The following is a 19,136-nucleotide window of genomic DNA, read 5'->3' as shown; positions in this document are numbered from 1 at the left end:
ACTTGGTATAAATAACATAGAAATTGTTCAAAACAAAGAATTTTATATAAATGTTATGAAAATAAATGTTTTGAGGCATCAGTTAATTGTAATGATGTCATAATAGTGCCATGATTATACATCATTTAACAAAAATTGCTGAGAATTATCAATTGTGTTGTTTTCCGACATATTTACATCCAGAAAACTATATCAATATCCAAGAAACAACTTTATATTTTCGAATATGATAAACAATAATAATGAATGTATTTACTAAATTTAAAGTTGTTTTTTCGGGTGTAGACACAATTTTTCTAGACAGAAATATGACCAGAAAATGCCCCAAAAATACAAAATTGAAAAAAAATATGAATTTTAGTCAACTTTAAGCAATTCTTTTGTCTTTTTAATGGAAGAATTTTCTCAAGTTCTTATGTTTGCTTCTTTGTTATGGATTCAAGTCTTCAAATTCAAAATAAACACTTTCAACACTTGATCAATTTTCAGTTGTATCTTAAGTCAATAAGTGACTTTATAGTCCCCCTTCTTTGACAAGATCAAATATACAGCAGTTGGTCCAAAATAATAATTTCATAATTAAGTTTCAAATTTAGGGTTTTTCTTAGGATGCCATATTTGAATGCTTTTATTGCATTCCTAGACCAGGTGAAAAACAGACAAGTAATAAACTGTGACCAAGGAAGTGAAATATATGTCATCGAGATTTGCATCTGAAATTAAATTACTCTAAAATAAAAAAAAAAATATAGCAATGAAAACTGAAAAGGTCATATTTGTTACGTCATCGCTATGATCAATAATAACATTTTTAGTACATACCCAAAGAATACTGGTGACTAAATATGGTTATAATCCATTGAATGGTTTCAGAGGAATGATATAAGCTCATATAAATATTTGGTCCAGGTGAGCTTAAATAGCATTATCATTGAGTGATTTACAAAAAAAGGTTCTGTTTAATCTAAATGATAAATGGAATTAACATATAGATAGCAGTGTTTTATCAAATATCCCCAGTGTAATAAATTTATAAAATACACACTATGAAATTAATTCAATAATTTCACTCTCAGACTTTCTCCTGCCAAAATATCATGACTCTGATACTAAACCGCCAATCACAGAATTTATAATTCATGTTGAAAATAGCGATAAATTATGAAGAAAATCGATATAGTAAATAGGATAATCAATTAGTTATCGTGAATAATGAAAAAAAGAATCACTAATGCCAAGGACGCTTGCAGATTTAACTTAAAGATTATCTTATATCTTATTATCTTACATCTTTCACATTAACACTCGAATTATACATTCATTAAGTCTAGGGGTTCTTCAGAACTCATGATAGTATTATGGTTATTCGCTATTTCCAATTCATTAACCTATTAAGTAGCAGTCTTTATAAAAATCAGACAGGAGGGGATTCATGCATGTCAGAAACCACACAAATCAGTTTTATTTCTTGTTCAGAAACTGCAATAGATCACATTACCAGTCTTTGTTTTTCATTTGGGGGTTGCGCTTTTGAGATAAAATTTATGTAGATTGTACATGAAATCAGCACTTTGCAAGAGTTATTGTTCTTGATTTGGTTCAATTTGGTTGATTTAAGTGGGAAGTTAAAGTGTACTTTTCTCAAAAGTACTAATCTAAATAAAGGAAGGACTATTGCCACATGAAAATATAGCATATGTAGATCAAGAAAGCATCGTCTGATCCATGGACTTTTCTACACCATGAATCACTTTACCACTGGCAGTGTCTGAATTTTGTATGGACTGGTACTTAATAACTTCCATACCTTTGGTCCCTCTCTTTTGACAGGTTCATTTGCTTTAGCAGGTTTTGAAGGTGTTGATCGTCTATAATACAAGATAAATAATTATCTAATATCTTCCACATTAACACTTGAATTATACAAGAAATAGAAAAGGATTTGCTTGAACAACTCAAATTTGTTATTATGCCATTTAGGAATGGTTGCATTATGTGATCAGTTAAAGTGCTGGAATTTCACTTGGTTTTATACATATATATTTTATGTTATTGAGGATCTCAACAGGGGATTTGAACTCATATTCCCCATAAGTGTTCTGTACTGCTCATTTATTTATATCTATGAAAGTAAGATATGTTTTGAACTACCTTTTTACCTCAATCATAATAATAAAACATTCAAATAACAAATACTAACCCAGAAGTATAAATAGGGGGCCTTCCTTTTTTCTGAAAATGTGAAAAACAAAATTGATAATTTGATAATAACAAAATTATACTACATATATTAGAAAAAAGGGAAAATTAGAGGAAAGGTTTTTTTTTTTAAGGGGGGGGGAATAAAGAAAGAATAATTTCTTGAAAGATATATGAAAACTGATTTTAAAGGATTTTGCAAGTTAGTAAAAATTGCAGCAAATTCATGAGACCTGGTAATAAAACAGTTTCTTCATTGAAAAGGGAGAAAAAGTGGCAAGTAGATATGCAAAGAAAAGATGCTGTGGAATCTTTCAAATCTAATTGATTTATCACGGAGTCTGAAGTTATTAAATGTGTTTCAAGTCATTATCCAATAAAAGATCTTGACTCATATTTTGTTTCACCAAAAATTCTTACTTTGCCATACAATATAAAGAACTGGAGTACACTAATAATTACAGCAGAAATAGATCAGAATTATTAAAACATGAAGATACATGCATTGTGGTGCTAGACATACCCCAACACATACGGGAAGTTGATATCACCTAGCAACCAAAATCACTTACAACATATGTCCCAGTTTAATGAAGCCACAAACTGATTTAGAAATCCATTCAATGGGAGGCAAGATTTTTGTGACGAAAATTTGCCTTTTCATTCCATATAGTGAAAAAACAGGAATTCAATACCGGACAGCACCCAAAAATAGCCTACATATATAAAGCCACATCCTAAATTTGAAAGTAATCCATCATTTGGGAAAATTTTGCCTAAATTTGGATGGACGGACAAGGTGATTCCAATATACCACCCACTCGTTGAGTGGGAGTATATCATGCATGACCATAAAGGAGATTGGTGCATGAAAAAAACTGTCTAATGCACATAAAGAGAATTGATGGATAAATTTACTGTCGAAAGATCACATGTGCGCATATTAAAGGAATAGGTGCATAAAGTTAATGTTTAAAGATCACATACTTTTAGCTTCTTAGCAAGGTGTGAACCACTTTTATCTGAATCTGTGTCAGAAGCATTTCTCTTCCTACTAAATGGCAGTGACTAAAAAGTACAAAATAGTCAACATGTATCAACAATAATGGATATATGGAATATGAATTTTTTCATTTAACTATGTAAGTTACAATTTCATATTTTTTTAATCAGCTGTGAATTGAAATTTTATTTTGTTTGAGTTAATTGTATTTTTTTTAAAACATCTTAGCAAACCCTGTACAGGAAACTAACCAATCAATGAAAAGTAGCAAACCCAGTGCAAAAAACTAACCAATGAGAAGCTATCAGATTTGCATATCATATCTCAATAGCAGATTCAATTAAGTAAAGCTCTAAAGAAACCTCAAAGGAAAATATAAAGTAAAACATCAAAATTATAGTTTAAAAAGCCCTTGCTTAATTATTTACAAATAAAAGAACAGTGTTCCAATGTCCCCCACGAAAAAAAGTAAGTGTGGAAAACTTAAAATTCATTGAAATTTTCTAATCAAAAGGCCATAACTTCCATAAAAATCAATCAACCGTAACCAAAGTTGAACTTAATCTGTAACTTCTCATACTAAGACTACATACAAAAGATAAAATCAATTGGTAAAAGCATAACAAAAAAATTACAGTTTAAGAAAGCCCTTGCTTAATTATTTACAAATAAAAGAACAGCATTCCAATGTCCCCCGTGAAAACAAAAAAAGTGTGGAAAACTTAAAATTCACTGAAATTTTCCAAGTCCAGGGGCCATAACTTCCGTAAAAATCATTCAACTGTAACCAAAGTATAACTTAATCTGTAACTCTTCATAATAAGGCCACATACCAAAAACCAAACTCATTTGGTAAAAGTATAACAAAACAAAAGACTCCCAGGAGCCTGAATCACCCACCTGGTTGAATTTTGCCTTTCAAAGGCAATAAATTTAACAAGAAGTTATCCAACAATTCTGACTCAAGAAGACTTTGGTAGTGCTTATAAGGATCATTTCAACAATTGAAAGTTTCTTTTAATCTATCATAGTTTTCAAGATATTGACTTACAAGGAGTTATCTGACAACAGAAGACTTTTGTAGTCCTAATAATTTTAAAGGATCATTTCAGCTATTGAAAGAATTCAGCTAAACCTAACAATTTTGGAGATATACTCGATGCCAAGAGATGGCAATAGCTCACACGGCCTTTGGCCAGGTGAGCTAAAAAAGTGTGGAAAACGTGGACGGACAGACAGATGTCCAGCATTTCCATGTCCCCTTGCGATACGTCGCATGACACAAAAAATATCATAGCACAAATTTTTGAATTCTTAGCAGAAGCTGTGAACTGACTTTTTTATATACATTTTTTAGAAATTTTTTTTCAAATCTACTGTGGTCTTATCTTTGATTCATTCAGATCATGTCATATAAAGGCTTGAGAAAATTAATCAGAACTTGCAGGATGGACAGACTATGAACATGAAACCCACAAACTTAACAATACTTACTGGATGTTCTTCACGAACTGGTGTAGTACTTCTCTGGTCCGTGGTATACATTTTCTTTGCCTGTCAATGTAAATTATATTTGTGATATTTTGGCAATTGACTCTTTTTGTCTACATACCTTGTTTTTCTTATAGACACCAATAACAAGGGAAAAACAACCAAAGAGTAACCCACCTTCTAAACAACAAGATATCTAAAAGGAAGCAAATAGCAAATAGTTTTGTATATTTTAAGTGTTCCATGACTAGGTTTACATGCAGCATAGAACAGGCGTAATTAACAACATACCTCCTCTAATATCTGTCTACAGACAGCCTGTACATGTTCATCTGTCACAGAATTCTCTCCATTGTTATTCTTAATATTGTCTATACCAGGTTTGAAGAATGTCTGAAACAATACAAACATGACATCATTACTGTGTCCACACAACATGCAGTGCAATTTGTTTTGTAAATAATTGAAACTTAAATGTACGACTTGCTTTTCTTTAACATTATACCTCACTGTGATAACTTAATCATTCAAGATACTGTTTACTTTACAATAGTCATCCTAATCTATTTTAAAGTAGCACTCCAGATAAGAATCATGCAAAATGTGATTCATGATTGGAAAGCCTACATATTTTTATTTTTTTATATTTTGTTTAAAATGTTATTGTAAACAGACATTAACATATGGCTTTTCATATAACCCTGGATCTTAGGAGATAAAAATTATACAGAATATACTGTAGAATTCAAGATTAAGGGAGATAACTCTGTAAATGACACTAGAATACAATAGAAACTGTTAGATTTTCAATGTAGATTATCTCCTAAGAGCAGACAGATTGGAATGAATAATTATACAATTCATCATACAGACCTATAAAGCAACATAACGAAAATAATAATGTGTTGCCTTTCGTGGGGTGTATCATATATCACAGAATTTGCATGATTCTTACAAAGACTACTACTTAAAGCAGCAAAACTTCCAAATACATATACCTTGTTACAAGATCAAAGGGAGATAACTAATTTCGGACTTTTACTGAAAACATGGTGTGACTTAATAACTGTGATACATTACGCAATCATACCATATTTAGATCTGTGTAATGGACCTATTTACAATCACTTAAACTTTATATTTGTTTTTTAAAACAAAACAAATAACAATACAGCAATAGGCTAATATTTTACTGATTATGACAATTATCTTATAAACTTACGTCCAAATACTGTTTAACTATAACATCTATTTCTTTGTTAATAAACTTCTGTAAATTCTGTCGCAGGAGATCTAATGTTTTAGCTGTACTTGTAATTAGACCAGCTCTAAAGAATAGCAACAAAAAAGCATGATGCAACTATACTATTTGAGGCTTCAGTACCCAGTTTCATAACAAACTTGATACAGCTGTGAATTTTTATTGAGATTAGACGAGAATTTCACCTGAATTTTAAGTTGTCCCAAAATGGTCCCTAATTCCAAAAGGGTTCAAGAATTAACCTCAAAAATTGATCTAAGTCTTAAAATAGTGGAAAAATGTGATAGACATCCATATGCTTTTACAAGAATGATATAGTTAATTCTATGAAGTGCTTATTTTTGCCCCCTTTTCGCCCATATTTCCAAAATGATTGATGCCATATGCCAAAACTCCCACCAATCTACATGTATGTACCTTTTGTGGCTTGAAACCTTGTTATGTTTTTTCTAAAAGATCAAAACTAATATTCATAAAATAAAATACAAAACCAAATGTCTACAGATGATTTCAGCGCCTTACCAAAAAAATCTTGAACTGAGATTTTCCTCAAATTTCAAACTAGCTCTGAATTAAGCAAGGATTTGCAGGAATCATATACCAGTAAATATTGAATTTTCACATCCTTACACAAGACTAAATATTAGTGTAAAAATCAGTTTTCATAAAATGATACATCTCAGACCTCTTTGAATTAACCAAATACATTCCACTGTGGGTAGATGAATCCCAGTACATGTACTAGCATATCATGCATATGAACAACTTTGGAGACTTTACAAGAATTTTAAATCTCTATTTTCACAAATACACACCGACTTACTTAGCTTTGTGGACAGCCTACTATGTACCCTGTATAATACTTCACACTGACTACTTAGCTCTGTGGACAGCCATACTATGTGCCCTGTATAATACTTCACACTGACTTACTTAGCTCTATGGACAGCCATACTATGTACCCTGTATAATACTTCACACTGACTTAGTTAGCTCTGTGGACAGCCATACTATGTGCCCTGTATAATACTTCACACTGACTTACTTAGCTCTGTGGACAGCCATACTATGTGCCCTGTATAATACTTCACATTGACTTAATTAGCTCTGTGGACAGCCATACTATGTAACCTGTATAATACTTCACATTGACTTACTTAGCTCTGTGGACAGCCATACTATGTAACCTGTATAATACTTCACATTGACTTACTTAGCTCTGTGGACAGCCATACTATGTAACCTGTATAATACTTCACATTGACTTACTTAGCTCTGTGGACAGCCATACTATGTGCCCTGTATGTAGCTCTGTACATGGTATTAGTGGGAAGGTTGGCTAGGTTCTTTATTCTCATGTTAAATGGATTCTTCTAAAAAAGACAAAACATAATTACCAAAATGAGTACCAATGCCTCAATTATCACATATTTTTTACCAATTCCCAAAATTGAGGAAAAATTAGAAAAACATGAAACATGTTATGAGATAAACTAAAAGCTCTGTTTGTCACAGGATCCCCTGCGTCATTTGCTAGTAGTGATTTTTTTTTAGTAAATGAAAAGGGTCTGTAAGACCCTAATGATGCCCCCCCTCACTAGATTTGCCAAATTAAGAACATGTTTGTACGAAAACATGGTTTGCAGATTCAGAAGGATTATGTACTGTTGGTTGATGCAGTAAATATTTGGTTTGTTAGGTTAAGCACTGCAAAAATACTTGCGATGAGAAAAAGAGGACTGATGGATGGACTCATGGACACATAAAAAATGTTAATACACCAATAACAAATCTCTAAATTTTTTGCTTGGGGTATATTTCTGACAAAAATTACAAAGTCGAACTACCACTCAGTTCTGTAATTTATTCCACAAAAATCAAGATCCTATGACCTTGCACACCTTCATTATGTGTAGAAACATCCTGCAAAACATATTTTAGATGTAGTTCAAAAACTACAGGAGGAGATAGCTGGACAAGCCATATAGCTCTGTTTCAGATGAAAATGACTAAGTCTAAATATCATCAATTTCCATTATACATGTACATCATAAAATCAAAATCCTTTGGCCCTGCACACCTTCATAATGTGTAGGAATATCCTGTAAAATATTTTAGATGTAGTTCAAAAACTGTAGGAGGAGATAAATGGACAAGCCATGATCCATACATTTCTGACTAAAATGACTAAGTGTAACTATGACCAATTTCTGTAATATTTTACAAAAATTAAAATCCTTTGGCCCTGCACACCTTCATCATGTGTAGGAATATCCTGTAAAATATTTCAGATGTAGTTAAAAAGTTGTACGATAAGCTAGCCAGACAAGCCATGATCATGTGTAATACGGATTGATGAACAGAATGGACAAACAGATGGACAGGGATAAATTAATGTGCCCCGGACTGTTTGTCGCGGAGGCATAAAAAATTGTTCTTCAATAGTTAATGAATTAGTATAAATGACAATTATTTTCTCTAATTATTCACTCTGGAAATTAGTAAATATAAATCAACAATAAAATTAAATTGGGTAACGAATCTATATGCTCTCCTACTGTCTTAAGTCTCACAATGAAGTTATTTATCTATCAATTATAAATAAGTAACATACCATTTTGACCATTTCGACTTTAACTGGACTTGGTTCCTTCTGTAAAGGGGGAACTGGGTCTAGCTGTGGCATCTCAATGTCAGATAATTTCCTCTTTGTTTCTGTAACCAGAGGCACTACAGGGGAGATAACCTCATATCGAGGCTGATTTTTTGGTTGAGATATTATGGCAGCTGCAGGTTTGGAAGGAAAAGTAAAAGGATTGACATTGCTGGGATTTGGTTTTGGTATTTCTGTTGTCATGGTGACACTAACTGACTGAGAAGGATGTGAGAATGGCACTTGATGATGTTGATGTAATTGTGATGTAAGTGAAGCCATCTGGCTAGCTGAGAATGTCGGCATTTTTTCAACATCTGATTTCGGTAATGGAATTTTAATCAATTCAACAACTGGTTGCTTAATTGGGATTGAATGTTCAGAAATATTAACATTAGAAACATGCTCTTTCCTTTGTGATTGAGCAAAGTCTTTATGCCTGTGCTGTGGTTTAGGTGACGGTATTCGTCTAGTTGTTGTAGACTGTGATGTTGAAACCTGAGGCTGGAGCAGCCCCTGGGTCTGGGACACCATTCCAGCTTGGAACATCTGAGATGTAGGGAGACCTACTGATGTGATCTGACGTGCAGTTGTTGTTAGACCCTGCCTAGGCAACCCTCCACTAGTAGGTCTCTGCAGAATTCCAGCAGGGGGTCCATGTCGAACTACACCCCCAGATGGTGATGGGTGTCGTTGTACTGCTCCTGAGGCAGGGGATGATTGTCTAGGTAGTGCCCCTGGAGACACTCTGACAAATTGTGAAGAATGTAATGACATACCATGTTCAGTGTCTACAGTCAAACCTCGAGTAAACATCATGCTACCTAATGATGTAGGCTGGTCTATAGTATGGCCTTGCAATAAGCCACCAGTAGTAGTAGAATCAATGGACTGTGATGCTGGAGCTGTACAATAGAAATGTTAGTACTACAATGACATGACCAACTTTGAAACCAGACTGGACTAAATTAAGTTTTTAAGACCAAAAATTGAAGTGAATTTTACATTAAAAAATCTAAACAAAAACCAAATGATTTTTTTTCAGAAATATCTACATGTAATTTGGTACACCAGTTGAATGTCAAGAGTATGATGAGTATGATGATGGCTCTGAAAGGTTAAATTTGGAGATTATTTAATCAGGTTAAATTTGGAGATTATTCAATCAGAATCATAAAAAAGAACATTCCATCAACACATATAGACACAAGATGTGTGTTACACTTCATGTAGATTGAATACTTTCGTGAAATAATCTTTAATGTAAAGGTGAGGATGGATGCTTATTGTAGACTAGAAGTCTATACAAACACAATTTTTCAAACATGTTGTGCTAAAAATACTCCCATTCAACCATTTCTGACAAACTTCCATAGGGGAGAAAACATACGAGTCAAGGTGATAAAGCAATTTACCAAATATCCAAGCATTCCATCCATTAGAAGTTAAAATGTGTAAAGGATGGACAGACTAACTAACAGACAAGGTGATTGCAATATAGCCCCAGGTATAAAATGTCAGCTATTGTACACTTTTATAATACCTTGCTGTTGTCTACTTTTAGCCTGAGCCAACATGGTACTGATGAACTGTTTTGTTGATCTCTCTGCCTTCTGTGAAACTGGTTCTCTCACCTACAAATGTAAATTGGTTATAGACAGGGTTCGAGTCAGTAAATTCCTCAAATTTAAGAAACCTGAGGAAGAAGACTGATCAACTACAAGATATATTTGTCAAGACTTTTTTTTCAATTAGTGAGGACCAAGTCATTCCTATAAAATGTATGCACATTCAGTCAAAATCAATCAAACGGTTCCTAATATCTATACTATCCCATTTAAGAGACTCATAAAAATGAAAAAAAAAAACCATAGCTATATAGATACATATAATATCAAATATAATAATTTTTGAGTTTAGTATGTGATGACATGATGTGGAAAAAACTTGATAAAAAAAAACAAAACAAAACAAAACAAAACATACACTCCATGAAAAAATGGCCATATAGACTTGACAAAACTCTTGTTGAACATTCAATAAGTATGCATAAATAAAACTAGAAATAATAAGAGCAAGTCCATAAAAACAATATCCCAGTACTCTGTGGACTTCAATCATGTTAATCTCTTGATGCAACGACCTGACATTAATGATCTTCATTCGTGCACATCTACAAATGATGCCAAAATTTCCAATAAAAATTCATCAAAATCTGTTTAGTGGGTGAGTAGAAATTGCACCTACGAGGTTTACCCTCAATTTGGATTATATCCCTACATAGACATTGGCCAATAATTGTCATCCTTCATGCACATCTACATTCAACAGTTTAGGAGGAGTTGTGCTGACAGTGCATACAAATATGTGGACAGGCTATGACAGACAGACAGACAATCAGATTGGAGGATTCCTACATAGCCAAAAATTTTGCTTGTGGGAATATAACACAAGTTCCAAAAGACAAAACTATTCCATTCTTTGTAAAAGTCATTTTAGAATGCATCATAGAATTAAAATACTGTTAATCAAAGCTGATTTTTACACTCATAATACACTTGTGACAATACAAAAAAATCAAATATTGTGGGGGAAAAAATTCCTATTTCCAATAAAGTCAGCACCTGATAAGTTTAAAACAGAGAAAGACTTCTAATACCTAGTAATAACAAGACTTTGAGAGTAGTGCAGTCCTAGCTGAAGATAGCAACCACTCAAGCAGATATGAAAAAGTTTGGTAAAATTATGGGCATAGGACAGTCCTATGATAGGACTACATGTAAGTGAATCTCAAGAAAATAATTATTTTTCAGCTTTTCAGGATTTTTGCACAGAGATGTTGTTTACCTTTTTTCAAAATTATCTTCTTTTAATTTTTTAACTGGGAAAATATGCATTTTTCATATTAATATGGGTATTTTAGAATAGTTAACATTTTAAATCTTACTGGGAATACAATAAAAAAGACAATCAGTGCAATATTAACACAGAGACACCATTTCTATGATTTTGACAACTAATAGGGAAATAATTTATTTTATTTGAAATGGGAAACTTTCATATGGGAAAACAACCTGATTTCCGATGTAATTTAAGGTAAACAAAATCACTGCACATGTAGAAAAGATTTTAATCAGTTAGTATTTTTGAAGAGTAATAAATCAATTTTATGAATCATTCTGCTCTTATAATATTTGACAAGGTATTCAAAACTGACATTATTCTACTTATTGGCAATGTCACAGGGTGATGTCATCACTCGAAATCATTGATAATTTTTTAATATTTTAAACAAAAATATGAACATGAGAATTTGCTACATGTGTGTACTTTCCCTCCCATCCTTAACTTGGTGTATAAAATATTTGTTTACAACAGCAAATGTAAATAAATGGGTTGTGTTTTTCTCAACATGTATTCCATTCTTTCTCTACTTATCTATCAAAAAAAATAATTAGCAGCAATTAAAGAAGTCTGCAGGCACACTGTAAACAGCTGATGTAAGGATGGCAGTATTTCTACATTCTATTCGTAAAAGTGGATAAATTGAAAGAAAGCAAAATTAGAAGCAAGGGGTCGAAGTAAAGAATTTTATATTTAGAATCTCAAAAGCAAAAATATCGGAATTTTAAGCAAGCCCTGCATGCTCTATGAGGCAATTTTAAAAGAATATTGTTTAAAGTTAATAAGGAACACAATTTTGCAAAAATATGTGCAATCCAAAATAATGCAGATTCAGCAGTTGTAGAAGCTTATTTGGAGAAGTTGAAGCATTTTAGCATGTTGCATTTATATAAGCTCCTGTTCCATTAATTTGGGCAAGGCAATCAAACCTGACCTTCAGACTGTAATCAGAGCTAGGATAGAAATCAGTCCGCGCAAAGGATTCTGGGAAACGGGGCATGTAATGCTGAAAATACAGTATAAAATGATCTGATGATAAAATGAAAAATGGCGAAAAATAGATAAGACTTTTGTAGCTGGATATAGATGGCAGAATGTTCACGTATATGAAAGTCTATATGAAAAAAGTATTGACCATTCAACAGAACATAAACAAGAGGCTCTCAGGAGCTTGAATCGTTCACCTGGTCTTTCAATGGTAATAAATTTAACAGGAAGTAGTATAACAATTTTGACTGAAGAAGACTTTGGTAGGACTTATCATAAGGATTATTACTTGGCTTGTCAGATTAGGATTATTACATGGCTTGACAGATTAAAATGAATGTTTAACCACAGATAGATCTCATCATGCTGAACACTTTTACCCTATGTCAGAATTTGGCTAAACCTAACAGTTTTGGAGATATAAATGCAAAAACTACAGTCTGATCCCTATGTTCTATTTTTAGTAATGGCGGCCATGTTTTTTGACAGATCAAAAATCTAAACACAACTTTAGTGCAAAGTACTCCAAGGAACATCTGTACAAAGTTTCATATAATTCCGCTCAGTAACAGTGGCCATGTTTTTGACAGATCAAAAATCTAAACACATCTCTTGTGCAAGATACTCCAAATTTGGTTCCAATTGGTCAAGTAGTGACAGAGGAGAAGATTTTTGAAAGAAATAACATTAAAAATAGCAAAAAAAATGTTGAAAAAAGAGCAATAACTCCCAAATGGCTTTAATAGATTAAAATGAAAATTTGACCACAGATAGATCTCATCATGCTGAACACTTTTACTATGTCAGAATTTGGCTGAACCTAACAGTTTTGGAGATATATGCGAAAAACTACAGTCTGCCACTATGTTCTATTTTTAGTAACAGTGGCCATGTTTTTTGAAAGATCAAAAATCTAAACACATCTTTTGTGCAAATACCCCATGGAACATCCATACAAAGTTTCAAGTAATTCTGCTCAGTAGTTTCAGAGGAGAAGATTTTTGAAGAATTGTTAATGGACGATGAAGACGACGGATGATGACGGATGCCAAGTCATGGCAATAGCTCACATGGCCTTTGGCCAGGTTAGCTAAAAAGAAGAAAAGTGTAATTAAACACATTTCAACCAATATCAAAACTAGTTAACAGTATTCTGTTACATTTCAAATATCAGAGTCAGGATATATATTCCTCAGCTTTGAGCAATTTCTTTTGGCACTGTAAACTGGGAAATTTTTGGAACAGTATTATGTACCAGTAACCTATTTGTAAAAATGAAACTATCATGAATATTCTCTTTGGTGCTTATTTCTTGATTTACAGTACAGTCAGAGTGTGTAAATGCAAATTTTATTTTTGAGTTTTTTTCAAAAAATAACAAATAGGTCAAATATACATTTGTTATACATGTAGTAGTTAGCTAGAATATTCACAGCTGATCAAATTAGATATTAAAAGTTGCACTTAAAAAGCTCATATTATGCCTGTACCCCCTCATTTTTTTTAAATATTTGAATTCTGATGACTTTGAAATATAAAATTGGAAAACAACAAAAATTAAAAGGACTTGAGAAAAACATTCTAACAGAAAATTATCAAAAACACTCAAAGCACTATTGGAATATCTTATGACATCTGGACAGATTGACAAACTGCAGAATACCATTATATTTCCATTAAACATTGTACACTTTGAGTTATTGCTGAGTTTCATTAAATTGGTTTAAGAAAATTTTGAGAGATAAAAAAAATAATACAAGTTCTATTGAATTTGAGTTCTGAAGCACAAAAAATACATAATTACAATACTATATTGGCCTGAGGAGAACAATGAATGGAATCTGAGAATTATTCTTAATAATCTGTTAATAATTAAGCTGGCATTAATCATGAAATACTGACTACCAAAGAGGCAGAGGTGTTAAATTTTAAAAATATTAATATCATGTGACCATTTGTTATCCAATAAAAACATCTTACACAACAAATAAGCAATAATTACCCGATGAACATCCTCAGCCTCCTGTTGTCTTGTTTGTTGTTGAGACAATTGGGAAAGAAACTGTCCAGAAACACTAGCAGCAGGATGACCTTGCATCAGTCGCACAGCCTCGTCTAAACTTAACTGTGTTCTTTCCCCAGGTGCTGGTGAAACTCTTCCTTGTCTAAAGCCTTGTGATGGCTGAGGAGATGGATGTCTAGGGGCTGGAGATGGGGTTCTCCTTATGGTAGACACATGGTATGGAGAAGCTCTCTCTGTCTCTGGTATGCTTGCTCTACCAGGAGAAGAACCTGGGATATTGTGGACTGTTCTATTTGGTGGTGGACTGGTTTGTTGGTAAAGTGGGGAGGGCTGTGACGGGTCTGAAGTAAGAAAGGAAACTATGTCTTTATTTTTCTGGGATCACAACTTATATATAATCCAAAAAAGTTTGGAAACAAAATTGTGTAGAATTTCACAACTTTTCTCTGCATAATTTGTATATAAAGAAAGTCAGTTTTTAGATTACTAATTTTTTTTATTAAAAATATACAATACTTTACATGTACCTGGCTTATAATGAGATGATGCCTGAGGAAGATCTATTTTTGACTTGGTTAGCTCTGGTCTAATCCCTTGCAATAGTTGCTGGCGGAGTAATCCTCCTTGGTCAGCACTGAATGGTCTCACTTGTTCAACATTCTGGGACAACATTTGGTTCATGAATCTTACATCAGGGGGACCTCTTGTTGTTGGTATGCTACTTTGTGAAGTTGGATGGTGCTGAACTGTGTACAGTTGTTCTTGTGGCTGAAAACTGCTTTCTTGTGTTGATGATGAAGTAAGTGAAGCCAGAAATGATGGTGAAAGACTTTTCTTTGGTGGAACATTATGAAGTCTTGCTTGATCTGGTACTAGTCTATCTGGAAGCTGTAAATCAGTCTGATGTACACTGGTTCCATGTTGATCTGGATGGTGCTGAATGGTTCCAGGCAAACTCCCTATTTTCATCCCATCATGTGATTTTTTCTTCCCATCTTTTTTCATTTGACTCCCTAAATTAAAACAAAGCTAACATCATGAACATTAAGTATAGTTTTTTTTCTTACACCACCACATAAAAAGAAGGGCAACACAAAGCATTGATGTATTTCTTCTCAACATGTCAAATGCTTAATCTGAGATCTTGACCTTTCACCTTTAGCTTAAATAATTAAATTTCCTATGAACTAATAATATATACCAACAGTTTGAAGAAGATACACATGTAGAGTCTAGAGAGATTAACAGGGTGGTACATGTAGAAGATCAGGATTATATCACTTTGTTTAAGTTTGACCCTAAAGGTTTTTAATAGTTGAGAAAAGCATGTGTTTTCTTTTGATAAAAAAAAAATGAAAAACATTTGATATTTTTATGACAAAATTAAAACACAAACAATAAACATGAATTTGCATGCATTATTGTACTAAGCACATCCCAACTCGTACAGGAAGTTGAAGAGCAATCAAAATCACTTATAACAGACGGCTTATCTACATGTATATAAAGCCACACACCAAATTTAAAACCAATCCATCCGTTGAGAGACGAGATAATTGTATTATTGTGTCGAAAATTATCTCTATTGTTCCATATAATGACCCAGTCCTGCAAAACAGGAAATGAAAAATGGCAACGTCTGGCAAAACAGGAAGTTGATATTGGAGAGCAAAAACAAATTGCTAATACAACATTTGCCCTATCCATATAATGCTATGTACACCTAATTTAAATTAAATCTATCAATGGAGAGAAGATAAAAATTGCAAAGAAAATTACGGATGGACTGACAAGTGTATTGCAATATAGCACCCACTGACTGAGTGTGGGAATAATAATCTGACAACCAACTAAAATCATAACATAACAAGGAAACTTTTGTAACTCAACCAAACCTTCAGTTGATCTCTTTTTCTTTTGTTTTTCTTGTAAGTGTCTGCTGTCTTCCATCAACAAAACAATTCTAAAAAAAAACTGAAAAGAATGTAAATAAATATGAACCTCTGAATTTCTCTCAAATGCAGTGATTGGAATTAGAGGGGACATGTACCATTTATCACATTTCTATGGACTGCTGCCTTGAGTTAATCAGTTTGGTAATTTTGTTACAACCCTATTTTCCAGCTGAAAATGTCTTAAGAACACGATTAAGATTACAATTTTTTACAAATAATGTTTAAGAATGGCCCACTGAAATTCAAAATTTCATAAGAAATGGCCCATTCTCAAATGTTAGTCCCAAATCACTACAAATGACAATGGGTCATTCAAGAATGGCCCATTGAAATTCCAAATTTCATTAGAAATGGTCCATCCTCAAATGTTATTCCCAAATTACTACAAGTGGTATGTGTTGTTATACATTTATGAATGGCTCTTTGAAATTCAAAATTTCATAAGAAATGGTCCATTCTCAAATGTTAGTCCCAAATCACTACAAATGACAATGGGTCATTCAAGAATGGCCCATTGAAATTCCAAATTTCATTAGAAATGGCCCATTCTCAAATGTTATTCCCAAATTACTACAAGTGGTATATGTTGTTCTACATTTATGAATGGCCCACTGAAATTCAAAATTTCATAAGAAATGGTCCATTCTCAAATGTTAGTCCCAAATCACTACAAATGACAATGGGTCATTCAAGAATGGCCCATTGAAATTCCAAATTTCATTAGAAATGGCCCATTCTCAAATGTTAGTCCCAAATCACTACAAATGACAATGGGTCATTCAAGAATGGCCCATTGAAATTCCAAATTTCATTAGAAATGGCCCATTCTCAAATGTTAATCCCAAATCACTACAAATGACATGTATTGTTCTTCATTATGTTTTAGGGAATGAGATGTGATCTTTCTTTAATTGATTAGTTTTAGCTGTCAAAGTTAATCTAGAATGTTTTGTCATTGATTTCCCAGCTTTGGAGATGGATAAACCAAAATCTTGAAAGTTTCAATTTTTCACATTATTATGGAAATATATTACATGTACATATGTAGTATCTGGCTTCATTCTATACAAATTACATGTGTTTATGGAAATCTTGGTACCACACATGTGCATGGATACATGTACATGCTCCTGTGCTTACCTAACAGGATCAATGAACAAGTGTTGGCCTATCCCCCATTCAGGGAATGATATCCCTCTGGGGTTATTTTGACCCACATGGGATATATTTTTCAAGTGATTTTTTTGTATCATGTATGTTGTCTTGGTAATTCAATTCCTAAGGACAAACATACAGTGCATCTATTTTCATTTCAGTGTAGCAACTATTCTGTTATTTCCTATAAAAGGATGATTAATTTCTATCAAAATTCACCCCAAAGAAATTCCCTTTAGACAAATTTATTAACATTACATAAATTTATTTCCCATTGTTTTGCACTTAACATAAAATGAAAATCTATAATGTATGGCACCTTTAACTGAAAGCATATTTGACAATTTACATTAATGTACATTATATGTTAATGAAAGACTAATTACATGTACATGTACCAGTGCATTGTCTCATTTTGAACATATATTTTAGTCAAAAAGGTACTTAAAATTTGACAAAAAATGCTATATATTACTACTGCTTTTACAATATACAAGTTCATATTTTTTAGTTGACTGGAAATGGACCACACACACAAAAATTCAGAATTTTGTGATTGCCAGTTTTTGAAAATTCAAATCACAATTTGGCAACTTCAAGTCAATTTTATGTTGTCTTAAAGCTTTTTCAGTCCCTCTACAATTTAGTAAACAAAAGTGAATGTTAAGACAATAACTCTCATTTTTAATTTGCTTCTACTCTTTAAATAGTAGTAGAACCTATTTTAGTAGTGGGAATACTTCATCAACTGATATATATAATATCAATGGTTGGGTAGAAATACCAGTACATCCAATCACCGCTGAAGTTGAATTTGAATTTTTCTAATTTTCAATCATCATCAATAACCCTAATCAGCTGATTGCTTCTCATGATAATTTAAGCTTTGATAAAAGGGCTGTTTACAAAATTGTTTGTGGTTGTAAATGTAATGCAAGAAAATGATTTAGAATTAAAAATTATTTTAACTACTGGTAGGCCAGGTTAGCATATCATGGGTTGTTTACAAAATTATCTGTGGTTGTAAGATAAACCTTATACACAGCAATTAAATGTACTGTCTAAATGTGCTTGTACGTTGTTTCATTTCGCAAATAATCAATAACAATGTATATGCATGCAATCTAAGATTCAAACTCTTTAAAACAGTTGAAAAGAGATTGCATTCGCAAAATCGATATAGAAATGATAGTTGCAATTATAGCCAAATGTTTTATGTAAGGGATTGGCAATGAATACTTAACAGATACAGTTAAATCATTGAAACTTACAAGTCACAAATATTCTGTCAGCTGTAGCTTAATCAGGGGGGATAATCTTTCAATAATTTTGTTTCCGGAAAATATTTACTTGAACTGACGATTCGGCGTCTGCCTATCAAGAAGTTTGGTTACAGTCAAAGTATTCATAGCTATCAATCTATTTCATAATAACGTAAATCATAATGAACCGTATCTTAGACTTGATTTATAATACAAATCATTAGTTTAAACAGAAATCTGTTC

At 32.6% G+C, this 19,136-nt stretch overlaps 1 protein-coding gene across 4 annotated transcripts in view; it reads right to left on the bottom strand.

Annotated features, from left to right (window-relative positions):
• Positions 1-19,065, bottom strand: part of LOC148607874 (uncharacterized) — a 28,010-nt gene extending 8,945 nt beyond the window's left edge. The window contains exons 1-14 of one of the 4 annotated variants that reach the window (XM_088546554.1): positions 18,903-19,065; positions 16,417-16,484; positions 15,049-15,534; positions 14,501-14,862; positions 12,446-12,517; positions 10,151-10,241; positions 8,569-9,512; positions 7,224-7,327; positions 5,916-6,021; positions 4,985-5,086; positions 4,697-4,756; positions 3,187-3,267; positions 2,201-2,232; positions 1,808-1,868 (exon numbers count right to left, since the gene is read on the bottom strand). In XM_088546554.1, coding sequence (XP_088402680.1) covers positions 1,808-1,868; positions 2,201-2,232; positions 3,187-3,267; positions 4,697-4,756; positions 4,985-5,086; positions 5,916-6,021; positions 7,224-7,327; positions 8,569-9,512; positions 10,151-10,241; positions 12,446-12,517; positions 14,501-14,862; positions 15,049-15,534; positions 16,417-16,471 — 2,556 coding nt within the window. In that variant the 5' untranslated portion in view covers positions 16,472-16,484; positions 18,903-19,065. Of the gene's footprint in view, positions 1-1,807; positions 1,869-2,200; positions 2,233-3,186; positions 3,268-4,696; positions 4,757-4,984; positions 5,087-5,915; positions 6,022-7,223; positions 7,328-8,568; positions 9,513-10,150; positions 10,242-12,445; positions 12,518-14,500; positions 14,863-15,048; positions 15,535-16,416; positions 16,496-18,902 lie in introns of all 4 variants that reach the window. The other 3 variants (XM_088546553.1, XM_088546551.1, XM_088546555.1) reach the window with 3 other exon arrangements.
• Between the last annotated feature and the right edge of the window lie 71 nt (positions 19,066-19,136).

Source organism: Perna viridis, chromosome 9 (genome assembly GCF_037379345.1).
Source record: "Perna viridis isolate PV_CMFRI_1.1 ecotype Kerala chromosome 9, ASM3737934v1, whole genome shotgun sequence".
Classification (NCBI taxonomy): domain Eukaryota; kingdom Metazoa; phylum Mollusca; class Bivalvia; order Mytilida; family Mytilidae; genus Perna; species Perna viridis.
The sequence above is the reverse complement of the archived record's forward strand: the minus strand, read 5'-3'. Positions and strand labels throughout refer to the sequence as shown.